Source organism: Ceratosolen solmsi, unplaced genomic scaffold (genome assembly GCF_000503995.2).
Source record: "Ceratosolen solmsi marchali unplaced genomic scaffold, CerSol_1.0 scaffold65, whole genome shotgun sequence".
Lineage (NCBI taxonomy): Eukaryota > Metazoa > Arthropoda > Insecta > Hymenoptera > Agaonidae > Ceratosolen > Ceratosolen solmsi.
This window is the reverse complement of record NW_011948463.1, coordinates 14,736-29,399: the sequence shown is the minus strand read 5'-3', so window position 1 is coordinate 29,399 and position 14,664 is coordinate 14,736. Positions and strand designations below refer to the sequence as shown.

The 14,664-nt window shown below is 25.0% G+C and overlaps 1 protein-coding gene across 1 annotated transcript; it reads left to right on the top strand.

The window, feature by feature from the left end:
• Positions 1 to 7,215: 7,215 nt before the first annotated feature.
• On the top strand, positions 7,216 to 14,420 carry mRpL45 (mitochondrial ribosomal protein L45). The gene is made up of 5 exons (XM_011505535.1): positions 7,216 to 7,534; positions 8,475 to 8,626; positions 10,965 to 11,013; positions 13,959 to 14,108; positions 14,179 to 14,420. The coding sequence occupies exons 1-5, from the start codon at positions 7,217 to 7,219 to the stop codon at positions 14,368 to 14,370; spliced, it is 861 nt and encodes a 286-aa protein (XP_011503837.1). The 5' UTR covers position 7,216; the 3' UTR covers positions 14,371 to 14,420.
• Positions 14,421 to 14,664: the final 244 nt, after the last annotated feature.

Here is a 14,664-nt window from a genome sequence, read left to right as displayed (position 1 = left end):
CGTGCATACGAATAAGAAATCGGCAGATTAGATAGTGATTACAGTGAAGCCAATGGAATAGTAATCAAAGGGAACATCAATTACGCAGCAGTAATACACCTTGCCTGCAGATTACAAGGTACCTATTTTATATTAATAATAAACTAGTCACATCTCGCACAAGAAAACCTGGGCAATTTCGCATCCCCTGAAGTAGTCGGCAGGTGATTAGCACGTGGTCGTGCACGCCTGAAATAGTCACTAGGTGATGAGCACGTGGTCGTGCATTCACTAAATAGTCAACTGATTGACGCAACAAGTCAAGGCCAGACTTCAGTATATCAACTGATCAACAATACGGATATTTTCAAGAAATCCTTAAGATTTCTAAGGTTTATAATAAATGACACTTGTATGTGACTAGCTCTTCTACAGCTCCCTGAAATAATTAAAGACACAATTGATTACTTAATATATTCCATTAAACATCTTACACCATATCAAGTATAGTTATTCATACATCAAACGTACTTGATTGAACTACCATCTTCTCATGCTACCTCACAAGCATGATTGATTGACGATATCAGCTGATATTTACAACATCAGCATTACTTCAACTTCAAGATACTCAGTCATATCCATGGAAGCTACAACAATCAAGAATACAAGAACACACCATCATTACTTCAATAGAATTATCTCTCTCTCTACACAACAGTGCAATATTATTATAATTATTTACAATAATAAACATTGTTTTACTAAATACATGATATTTTTCAGCTTTATTACTTATTATTTTCCTTTGAAGTTATCCTGCCGAGAGACTAATCTACTGAACTATTGAATTGGTAGTTAGAGCAATAAACTAACCCTTTAAAATCGAACAAATATGATAATATTATTGTTCGAGAGTAAAACGAAAATCTCTCGAATTGTATTCATTAGGAAAATTTCAACGGCTATTATAAAAAGAATTATCGAACGGACATAAAAATCTAAGAAAGTCTCGTCAAGGTTGCTGAAGGCTCGAAAAGGTTAGTACATCTAGAACATACTCGTAAACAGCCACTTTATTGCCTTTCGTACTACAGACGTAGTAATTGTTTTGAATGCAATGAAGACCCTTGCGACTTACCATCAAAACGGCTTGCTTGTTTATTAGAGTATATTTTGAGGCTTAAATTATTTGAAAACAATTGAGTGAAAAACATTTCTTAAAATCCATTGCAACCCGAAACTCGGCACGTGCGACGTTCGGCAATCTGCGCCGCACGTGTGCCTTCAATGCCACCAGCAAGCATGCATTGTTGTCAAGTACGACAAATGTTGCTGCTTGCATAGGCCAAGCGAAGACGCTTGACCAAAAATCAACCCCTACCACGCTGAGGCCCGGAAAAGGACAATTTTCTATAATATGCGTTGTTGCCAGAGATACTCTTTCGATATTTTCAATGTCTAAGCCTAATTTCTTCTGAAGTGGGAAAAGAGCGTGAACATTCATCATGCCGCCGAAAAGCGGCGCGCCCTGATTCGAAAACTAAGACCAGAAACTCCTTGAGTGGGAACTCATGGCAAGAGGCCTTAAAGATGGAGACAATACAGCGAAAAGGGCTGCCCGCAGGGAGAATTCCAGCAAGCTGCTCGAGTGGGTAGCCAAGGGCTGTCTCGAAGGAAAAGTCAAGCAAAAAGGGCTATTCGTCTAGAGAAGCCAAGTCAGAGGAGAACACAATACAGTAGTACGCATTTAAAATTGCGGTAAACTAAGCTATTAGCAGTTCGAGCCAAGAATTACATCACTAAAATCAAACGATTATATATAATAATAAGTTTTATAATTTAATATATCAGAATTTACATAAAAGTATCTAATTTGTATCTTTAAAAAGATAATAAATTAATGTTTATTTTGTTATATATGTTATATATTTTTTTATATTTTATTACTCTAAATTATAGAAATAATTGGAATGCGGACATATTATCAAAGTTCAAAGTTTTATTTCTTTAAATATAATTTATTGTTTTAAATTTAATACTTTTAATAAATTTATTTTAAATTTATTTTATCTTATTTCACTCTGTTAATGTTTCTTATATTATTTTTAATTTCATTTATATTTTTATATTTTAAGAAGTTTAAATCACAAACAATCAGTTCATTAAGAAAAACTTAAAAATATTCCTTTAGTATAAACTAGCGAAATATGTATTTGAAAATACCACGAATATAATTATTACTGTGAATGTAATATATATTAAGTTTTTTTAAATTTTTTAATATAAATAGTTGTTTGATTATTTTTTGGATTTCTTTTGTTGACTTTGTACTTATACTTGTAAACATATAATCAAAAGAAATCATCGCTAACTAAGTAAAACCTTTCAATAAATTTTTTTATTTATTAAAATTTAATAATTATGTCCCAATGATTTAAAAATAGACACTTCTTTTGTTCATACTTTTCTCCATCTTTTATTTTTATGAGCTTTCTTTACTTAATTTTCAATGTACAATTGATTTATTCCCCGTCCTTCTTTTTTCAAATATTTTCTCAATATTTTATTAATCTCTATTGCCAATTTTTTGAATATTAGATTAAATGTCTAATGTGTAATTCTTTTTACCTGTCATGAGTCGGTTTTTGAATTTTATACCGCTAAAACTTAATTTTTTTGACAATGTTTCAGTTTAACTGTAAATTAATAATATATATAACTTGAACTAAATAGTTTATAGCAACTTGGCTTCTGGATTCCCTCTGTATTTCAGACATTATTATTTGCGATTTCATTAAGTACAATTTTATGTTTCTAATTTCTTCTTTCATAATAAAACGACTAAACCAGTAAATTAAATTTGTTTAATTACAGTAGATTAACTCAATTATTATCAATATGTAGAATTTAATTGAGAAAAAAGAAGAAATTATGAGATTAATATTTTTTTGGATAAAAAAATTTAAAATTGTAATGATAAATTATTTTTAAATACTTTCCGTGTACATATATCAAAATATCTTAATATTTAAATTATAAAATAGCAGAACAATAAAATTAAAAATATCATATTGGCTCTTTATAGATATCTACATATAGTTATAGATGAAATTGTTATTACTTATATTTTTATAACGTCAAAATTTGATGAATTGCGATATAGTTATGTCTCCAGAGATAAAAAGATATCACTAATATTGATTTTTTGATGATTGAACATTGACAAATGATTAAAAGTTTTATGGAGTTTAAATGAGTGAATAATATTATTGTATGTTTTATTGTAACATTATAATGTAAATATCAAAATTGAAATGATTCTTATAGATGATATAAAGTTTATAATTAAACGTATGCGATCTTATACCTCTTCTTTCTTATAGATAGAAAATTATTGATTCATACATTGGACCTGCTACTACAAAAATACAAAATTTTATTATAATATTATTGAAAAATTTAATTAACAACATTTATTCTTTATAAAATAATCCTGTCCGTGTAACTTTCCTACAAATAAATATTATCAAGCTTTAACCATATATTTTAATGTAATTTAATTGTCTATTTTATGTATTATGCGATTTAAAATATAAGAAGTAACAGCTTATGAATGTAATTTAACTCCGGAATATTGAACCTAATGTATTCTATTGAAATCTAATGTATACATTATATTAATTATTAGATGTATGTATATTATTAGATATTATTAGATATGTATATTATTAGATAAATAATAATTAGATGTATATATTATATTAATATAAATTATATATATTAATTTGTCGTCGATAGATACCTTGTGGCGAGGCCGTGTCAAATGTTCCGTCGCATTAGTTTTATAACGTGTTTTTGCTGGACACTTGGACCATTGTCCTCGCCAGCTGTGTTTATGAATTGTATTTTCTTTAGATATTCGAAGTTTTTCTGAATTGTTTAGATTTAGTTAATCCGAGGCGCGTTTGAATGTTTAATCCTTGAGTAGTCGATAGTTCGCTTTTTTCGGAACTCTTATCTCGAATTTTCCAGAATGTTTAATGAGCTGGAAGTTTTCTTACATTCTCGAACAAAATGTATTACAAAAAGTTATTTATATAATATATCATAATATTTTGTTCTAACATAAAGTTGAATATCTGCTAATATAATAATATTTGTATGATTTTTTATATTTTCGTGGACAAAATGTATTAACACAATAAATATTTCCATTAGAATGAATTTATTGTAATAAATATTTAATAATACTTAAAATAATTATAGTGTATGTACAAAAATTGCGAATAAAATTTATATAAAAAAATGTAAGAAGTTTTTAAAATTTTTAATAAACAATATTTTTAATAAGTATGAAACAATTATAATTTGTTTAATTTCGTTATTTTCATTTTTAATCATTTCTTTAGCAAATATTTTCGGCTTACAATAATAAAAATAAATAATTAATTTTTATTAAAATATTTATTAATAAATTAAAGTAATTTAATTTAAATAAAATAAAATAAAATTAAATTAATTTAAATAAAAGAACCTAATAATTCCGCCAGAGGCAGTAGCATACATAATTTTTGACGACTAGTACTGAAGCTTAGCAGTATATCTTAATAGAAGTTGTTTAATAGTGTCGTTAATAGATGAAGTGTTACTATTTTAATTTTTGATTTAACAAATATATTAATTATGATAGTTGAAAGAATGTTGAAAATTAAATTATTACAGTAATAATTTAGTTACTAATGTTAATTTCATATTTTATTTTACAAAAGTTTATAGACTAAGGCGTGATAAATACTTTACTGGTAAATGTATTATATTAAGAAATGTAAGTGCAATAACGTGAAATCTATTTTACAGTTTCAATTTTGATAATTAAAGAATTTCTAAATTAAAATAAAGTACACATTTTTTTATCCATTAACTGAAAAATGTATTTTTTAAATTATAAATATAATAATTAATGATTGTTTAACTACATTATTATATTTGATAATATTAAATAATATGTAACAAACTAAATTTTTTTGTTTGACTATATTTAAACTTTATTTTAATATAACACAATATAATATTTGTATTAAAAGATTAAAAAATGTAAATTCTGAAATATTAAACATTGTCTCTGAGATTTAATCCTTAATCTGTAAAGTAAATATATATATATATATATGTGTGTGTGTGTTAATATACACACATATATTTATATATTATTATTGTAATAATCATTTTCAATATTTTTAAAAAATTAAAAAACTTTAACATATTAATGTAATATATACAGTCTATCTACTTATAATCCTTTTAAATATATAAATACAGATTATTTTTTTGCTTGTACAATGCTAATATATATTATAAAGTATTATTAAATATAGTACTATCTTAATGATACAATACTTTTCTATATTTTATAAATCTTATTATCAAAACTGATTAATATTATAAATCTAATTAATTATTAAAAACCAAAGCAAAAATAAAAATAAATAAATATTCCTTTATTAAAAATATACTGTAAATTAATATGCTTGTACTTTGTATATATTGTGAAGTGAAGCTCTTGTCCAATAGCTATTTTTTATGGTTTTTTAAAATATGTATTAAATATATTAGATTTAAATAAATAATTTAGCAAATAGAAAAAATTTTTATTACATATTGATAAGATTTTGTTAATCCCATAAGATTATTATAATTTTAAAAAGCAATTTTAATTTTAATTTATTTTTTGGACATAAATCTAAGATTTTTAGTACTAAATAAATACGTGACATTTAATTTTGTATCAATTTTAATATTTCATTACCATTTCTTTTAAGGAAAATGTCTTAAAAAATTATACCATAAATTCAAATATATACTACATTTTTGTATTAGTAGTAAAATACATTAATGTATCATTAATATAATATAAAAATATTTTATGTATTTAGTAATATTATATATAATAATGTAGACAACAGATATATAAATAAAATTCCTTAATTGGAAGTCTGATTCCTTTATTAAATATCTAGATTACCTAATGATGTACTGCAAGCAATGACTATAAATATTATTTGTATTATAGATTTTTAAAGATTAACAATGGATCTGTGGTTGAAAACTGAATTAAAGTGACTGTCAATTGAGAATAATTTTATTTTTTAAATATTTTTTTTTTTTTTTTTTTGTAAAAACAAAATATAAAAATTTTAAACGTCATCTATTATGGGAAATAAGAAAAATAAAACTAATAACAATTGTATCAGAGTACAATAGTATTCTGAATTATATTAAAAATAAACATTATGAAAGTTAACTGTATAATATGGGATATTCGATAAAAAATTGGACCTGAAAGTTGAATTAACCTCATTCTCAATTTTGTAATAAAATCTATGTTATAAATTAAAATGAAGATAAACTAACTACAAATTCATTATTGTAATTTCTTAAATGTTGTACCAAAATATATCAAATTAAGTGTTCCATATCCAATTTAATTGAAAATGATTTATGGACTTTGTAAAACAGTAAAATATATCAAGCATGTAATGAAGATTATGAATTTAGTAGCATTCAAATAAATTAAAAATTATATTAAATTAAGTTTTCTCTAATTAATTAAAATAAATAATCTCAGTGAATATATTAATGATAAATATTAATATATAAATGGATATTGTTAAACGTATATTAGAAGTATTTATTATAATTACTATAAATTTATTATCTATAATATATGATAATAGACATTCAATTATATTAAAAGTATTGTTCATACATTCTTCTCTCTTTTTATGCTTGCTTTACATATGTATATTCCGGTATTGTAAAAAATTATACAGGATATCCTAATTTCTAATTAAAAATTAAAAATTTATTAAAGTGGTTATGAAAATATTTTCAAGTTTATTGTCTGAAAATTTATTTGAAAGAGTTCAAGAGTTATCTGAAATTTTAGATAAATATATATAGTATACTGAATAGAATAAAGCTTTAAAATTTATATTTTCAGGACAATTTAAGATAATAATAAAAATTACATCTTAAAAGTGCTTTTTTATGATTATTTTATATTGGTTTTATAATTTAAACTTTAAATATGTAGTTATTATTTTTAAATATTATCAAATTTAATAAAAGTTATTTAAAAATAACTACATTTTAAAATATTGATTTAAAAAATTTATAATGATTAAATATTAAATACATTTGATAAAAATCTATAACCTTTTTTCAGCACTAGAAAATGAATTGTGTACTATTAAATAAGCTAAACAATTTTTTAATTAATGTACACTTGTCACGACTTAGACATACTAAGCATTGGAATCCTAAATTTAAGAAACAAAGGCAAGAAAAATTTTTTAAACCAGATGTAATTAAAAGAAAACACAATGTAAATGGTTTATCAGAAGATATTCTACATACAAAAATGAAAGAACGTGGAATTTATCCTAGTAAACCATGGCAAGAAAGTGCGATTTATATTAGCTGCACAGGAGATGTTTTTGAGCCTTATATCCCACCAGAAGGCGATGGTAAATTTTCGTCTCTATCAACAATAGTAAGTTAAACTTAAATCAATTAAAAGATAGATATATCAATATATAAAATTAATACCCCAAGTGCAAATTCTATCATTGGATGACTAAAAGTTGAATGTTATGGATTTGAATGGGCCTGCAAAAATGAAAAATATCAAAGAAATATTATGGTGTAAAATTTAATGATATACATAACTACTGTTGTATTTCATTTTTATTGTAAAACGTTATTTATCTGAAAATTGCATATAAAAGGAGTAAAATGTGATTTTTAGTAGCAACTTTTAGTAGTTAGTTGCACATATTTATATTTATAAACTTTCTTTCAGATTTTTAATGCTATTCAATTTATTTGTAATAATTTATCAAGAAATTTGTACTTATTAACTACTTATTAACTAGTAGTATGTAATTTATAAGTCCAAAATTTTTTAATCAAGTAAAAATTAATTTTGGGAAAATGCTAAAAGAACTTGGACATAATTTAGTATAGGTTATTGGTTTAGAGAAAACATTTTTTAAACACAATTATATTATCAATTAAAATACATCAATAAGAATTATACTAACTGTATTTAACATAAATTTATATGTCCCCAAGTTTTCAAAATTATAAATACTTCAAAGTACATTTATAGTATTTTAATTTATTATATAATTGTGTTTAAAAAATGTTTTCTCTAAACCAATAACCTATACTAAATTATGTCCAAGTTCTTTTAGCATTTTCCCAAAATTAATTTTTACTTGATTAAAAAATTTTGGACTTATAAATTACATACTACTAGAGATATTTGAAGTTTTGTTATGAAGACAATTTTGTCTAAAATAATTAATTTAATGTGTATAATAACAACTTAACGTGTAAATAGTACCTATATAATATATCAACTAAATAATTTATTTACATATTCTATTCATATATTAAATAACAAAAAATTATGAGTTTTATTATTACAGGGTGCAAAACAGAATGCTGAATATTTAATGAAAAAAACTAAATCTTACCAAGCTGTCATGACTATTAAAAAATTTGAAGAAGCATTTGATGTAATTGATTTTGCAAATGAATCTCTTGACATTTATATTAAAGGTCATGAAATATTAGCCAGGTAAATGTTAATTAAATTACTATATTTTATCAATCTATAATATTACATTCTATCATAATGAATAATCAATAATAATAATAATGAAGTTGCTTTATCTACACAAAAATTATTACATTGATAGTTGTTTATATTCATATATAATTAGCTAAATTTTATCATTTTATTAATACATATTTGAGTATATAAATACATATTTCGTTATATGAAAACAGATTTTAGAAATACAAAATATTTTAATATATGAATACATATTTCAATATATCAATACATATTTTCAATTTCATACAATACATCATCTTATAGTTTAGTTTTGATGATTTAGTTAATTGATTATTATATTACCCTTTATTAAACTAAGTATTAGAGTTACATTTTAATCTTAAATGGTATCAAGTAAAAATATTGAATTCTTGTAATATATTGTATTTATTAAAATTACTAAAGAGTAATTCAGTTAATTAATTTATTAATAAAAAAGATTTAACAATAATTGAACATATTTTAAGAATTTAAAAATAATGCATATTTAAAATTTTAAATGCATATTTTGAAAACATTATTGAAACAATCTTTTTAATTATATTTTCTGAAATATATTTGGAAATAATTAATACATATTTTTTAAATATAAATACATTGTTAATTGACTAATTTCAATTTTTGTTATTTAGTTATATTGTATTTATTTGCAATTAGTATCAATAGAAAACTCAATGCAATTACTGTTTAAATCCGAAATCTATATTCATATAAACTACTAATTATGAATCGCCAACTAGTCATTATTTCAAACATTAATATAGTTCACAATTGAACAATAGATAACACCTCCATATTACGCGATTCGTTACTAAAACCTTTAGTAGTACTAATATTCATCAATATGAAATCAATACAATGATATGCTATCAAGATATATACTTATCAAAAAGTTAAGAAAAATTCAGAAAAATAATGAATCTAAGATTGAAAATATGAAACATTTTAGAATAAGCATAAAAAACTATAAATAAAAAAGCAACTAGAATATAAAAATAACAATAAAGGATTATAAAAAAAAAATATATATATATATATATATATATATTGTATATAATTTAATTAGGTATAATATGTATTGATATTATTTTGCATTGAGACACCTGAATTTATTTATATGTAATATGATAATGTAATGATAATATATATTTTAATATTATAATGAATAAAAATATTCAATTTTAACAGACAAGTTTTTTTATTATACTTAATATTGATTAAAATAACTAATATCTAAAAATCAACTTGATTTTTGTAGTTTTTAGACCAGTATTTACAACTAATTTTAATTAATGTTATTATATTCTTAATTATACTGTTAATAAATTAAATGGAATAATATTAGCGGAATAAATTTATGTAGATAAATGTGAATTGTTATAATTTTGTTTCCTGACTTAGTTTACTTTTTTCCCGTTAAATTATAAGTAGAACATAGCATCTTTTTTTTCTACAATCCAATATTATGTAACATGTATTTATATCTGCACAAAAATAAACTAATGGTGTTTTATTTCGGAACATATAAGACCATTCAATATTTTTAATTTAATAAAAGCTATTCTCTGTATTTTATACATACTGTGTATTGTATATAATGATGTAAATAAATGTAAAAAATATGCTAAAAAAGTTGTTATTTGTTAACATTGCTCAATAAATAAATCAAATCTACTTAATAAAGTAATACAAAAAATTAAAAATAATTATAATAAAAAATAAAGATAATAAATTAGATGAAAGTAAACGAATCATTGGATTATTTAAATATGATTATTTAATGTAAACATACGTGAATTCATATCTATCAATATTTAAATTAATTTTGAAACAATATTACTAAAAGTATAAATAATCGTTGGCAATAATCATATAATACCATTGAAAAGATAGAGCATTTATTATTGAACAGGAATAATCTATACTTAAGCTAAATATTATATACAATATAATATGGTATAATCTTAATTCTATTTATGAGATACAAAATAAGGTAGCTTAAATTTAATTTTCTCTTTTTACATTTTAATTAACATATTATAATTATTAATCACTTATCAAGATTTAGCAATTTTCTAAAATTATATTAAATTCGGCAACTTTTTATTTAACCTTGAAAGTATTATTTAAGTAGTATTTTTGAAAGATAAAATTTATATTAAGCCCGAACATTTAATTTTTTTTCTTGTCAAAATAACAATAATTTAAAAACATTTAATAAGTGATAATCATCTATTATTAATTATTCATTTATTGTTTATTATCAACTTTTTAATTTAATCGTATAATATTATTTCAGAAAACAAAAATCTAAATTAAAAGGTTTCGTAACTGAAAAATTATTTCCGGTATGTATTCATTACATTTTATTTTTCATAGTCATCCTTATTTAAATTAAATTCTTTTTTTTATAATTTCTTAACTAATAAAATGAATAAAAAAATCATTTCACATTTTGCGAAAAGGTCAACCTTATAAATATATATAACTGAATATTTCCTTCGTCCGGGATTGGTAGCACTGCCAGTTTATGTATTGGTCTAACCATAGTGGTCGAGGCTATTTTTATTGTGACTACTCTAGGTAGCCCATCCTTGTCAGGATGAATGTTGATTACTCAGACGAGGGGTCACTTAGACGGAGGAATACGCTTATCGGTGATACGTACCATTGATCCAATCTTTATGTCATTCTGTGTATGATGCCATTTGGAGATCGATTGTTGTCGTTGTAAGTAATACGCTGACCAATGTGACCAAAACTGTTGAACTTGTATTAATTGCCATTGAGACAGTCTTGAAGTGACCAAATCATTTAGGGATGATTCAGGTATTGTTATAAGTGAATTCTCGATAAGAAAATGATCTGTAGTTAGCGCCGAGAAGTCATCAGGATCATAGCTCAACGGCTCTAGAAGTCTAGAGTTTAAGATTGCCTCAATCTGAGATACTAGAGTAGTGATTTCTTCAAAGGTAAGCAAGGTTTCTCCGATTGTATGTCTCAGATGGAATTTTGTGGACTTCAGCACCGCTTCGCATTTTCCTTCCATGTGAAGTGCAGCGGGTAGATTGAATTCCTGTCGAGAACTGTCTTGCGAGAGTATCTGATCGCTATCCGATGATGTTCTTGGGAACCTTGTGTGAACATTTTTTTTAAAACCTAATCCTCGTCATCAAAGGTTGTACCACAATTTGAGTACAATATATATGGATACCTCTACCAGCCGAAAATCTTCGGTATACTACGATGACTCCTTCTGTTGTATAATCGCTAACCTTCTCAAGATATAACGCAGACGCAGCAAAACAGACAAAACCGCAGATTAATGCCTTATGGGGTTTTGCACCTCGTCGCTTCCAGGATTATATGGTTAAGGGGCCGGCATAGTCAATGATCACCTGATGGGTGAAAGGTCGTGATGGTGTGTCTCGAGAAAGAGGTAGTTAGTTCATCAATTGACGAGCACGAGAATCCAATATTGTTGACGGGTGTATGCCAGCATGAGTTGGGTGCTTCCGTGCACAGTCACTGCCAGAGAGTATTTCTGTCCTCGTCTTCTACCTATTCAAAACTAAATATCAAGCACGAAAAGTAGATGTGTTAGATACTGAATTGAAGCACTACCCCTTCCACTTGCCCACACTTTTCTCCCACCAGGCAAGTGGTGCCATCGTTTAATTCTAAACATTTTGGTCCTTCGATCCGGATAAGTGGAAGTCACTGCTCATTCACTGTGGAAGTCATTCCTTCAGTATTCAAAAGATCAACAGACGCACCACTACACTCTGATGATATACCATCGCAACACTGCAGTTTCTATAATAAGGACACACGGTAACTGTGTCAGAACGCACTAACGATTGTCCTCACTGCTGTAAGTATTCCATTATTGTTTTTATCATTTACTACATCACTAAGAAAATGCCAAATCGCGAGAAGATGGAAACAAAGGGAAGTACAAATCCTGAAGTACCTATTACAGTAGAAAGCTTTTAACAAAAAGAACAACTACCTTGAGTTAACATGGCCGGTAGCATTGAAAAATCATGAATACTTCACGAACGCACAAGGAAAAGAACTTGACCAGTACTCAATTGTGCAATCACTCATCAACAAACTACGTCGTGAATTAAATAAGTCAACAAAACCGACCACAAGGTCGGAAGATGCATCACCAATCAAGTCGAGTGGGCTTCTCTGATAAGGTAGACGCGGGCCGCGAATGATCACGAAAAGTTTGCCCGGGGTGGCGTGACCGGCAATGTCTACCGATCAGGATCGACGCCCTCTTTAGCGGTCTGATAAGAATCAAATCGAATGGGCTTCTCTGATAAGGTAAACGTAGGCCGCGAACAGTCACGAGAAATAGCTGAGGGTTCACGAGAAGTGTAAGTAATATGCTGGAGATGCTAGTCTGTCGTCGTCCTCAATGCGATCTGACTAGCATCACGTTGCGGAGGATGCACCGATAGCTGGCTAGCAATAATAATAATAGAATATACAATAAATATACCTTGCACGGAATCCCTTAGATGAGTTTGACTTTGGCAGATATGACTGGCACTAGCTTCACTTGAGTAATTCAACAAGACTGATTTCCTTCTCCATTTGTTGCTTCTTAAATACGATTGCGTACATTTTGTGTTGTAAATTTTTGGAGGTTCTAGTGAATTCTCTGGAAGCAAACTTTGATACGTTCGAAGAGCTGCTCTTGTTGCTATGCGTACAAGGTATGCGGCTAAAATTTTCAATGAATATTTCATAACGTATAATTCAAATATTGCGCCTTAATCTCAATATAATATATCATAATCGTATTATAATAAACAATAAATTATTATTTTTTGTTAGGTAGTTCAATCCTGAACAGTCTACAAAAAATATTCTATAGTTATAAGCACCGAAAATAAGCAGTATTAAAAATTACCACATTAAAAACAACACAACCTTTAATGTTTAAAAAATTGTAAAATCTTCGTTTAAAGAAAATATTTAGTATAAACGATGGAAGATTAAATTAAAGCAATAATATGAAATATTAATTTTCTTTATATTTATAAATTTAATGCAAATGAGAAATTCGAATTGAATTTATTACAAATTTATTACTTATTTGTAAAATTAAAGTGTTAGAGAAGATATTAAAATTATCAATATTTTAATTAAAAATCTATAAATAATATTCGTCTTTATGTTTGATTAATAATAATAATAATTTTTTATTAATATTTAGTTTTTGAACATTTGTTATTGAATGTTACTGGTGAAAAATAATTTATAATGATTATTATAGGAATTATTTTATAATTTAGAAAATAAAACCATCATATGGAAATTTATAAAATCCTTAGAACCTGCCAGAGTAGTTCATTCGAGGTGCACAAATTTGTTAACAGATGATAATATTTTTGCACAAATTACGGTTCGCCTACATACTGAACAGGTTTATAATTTTAACCAATCTTTAATTTATATACAAAATAATTTCCTTTTATAAATATTATATTTTGTAGATTTTAGCTGTATATGATCGATTTGGAAGATTAATGCATGGTTCCGAAATATTAAAAAAAAATGTACTGGAATATATAGTATTTGAAAAACATCTAAGTAATGAATATGGTCAGTGGCGTCTGCATTCAAAAATTATACCTTCATGGATGCCTTTAGGACAATGTATAACAAAAACTTTTGTAACAAATTGATAAGCAATAAAGTATTTTAATTAATGGTAATAAATACATAGTTAATAATATTTGAAAATTCATAAATTTTTAAATGATACAGCAATATAAATATTAGAACAAAATTAAATTATTATATTTTTACTTTGAAAGTACATAAACAAAGTATTATTTTTTTTTAAGTTTTAATTTATCATATAATTTACTTATAAATGACTACTGTTGTAAATCTATTTCACCAGTTTAATAGAATCAATTTTTCAAAAGATTGTTAAAAATCAATACAATAAAATAATATAACAATTATTATTATTT

Coding starts and splice junctions, on each gene's coding strand:
- mRpL45 (XM_011505535.1), top strand. CDS start 7,217: ATGAATTGTGTACTATTAAATAAGCTAAACAATTTTTTAATTAATGTA. Junction 8,627..10,964: donor GGTCATGAAATATTAGCCAG/GTAAATGTTAAT, acceptor ATATTATTTCAG/AAAACAAAAATCTAAATTAA. Junction 14,109..14,178: donor TTCGCCTACATACTGAACAG/GTTTATAATTTT, acceptor TATATTTTGTAG/ATTTTAGCTGTATATGATCG.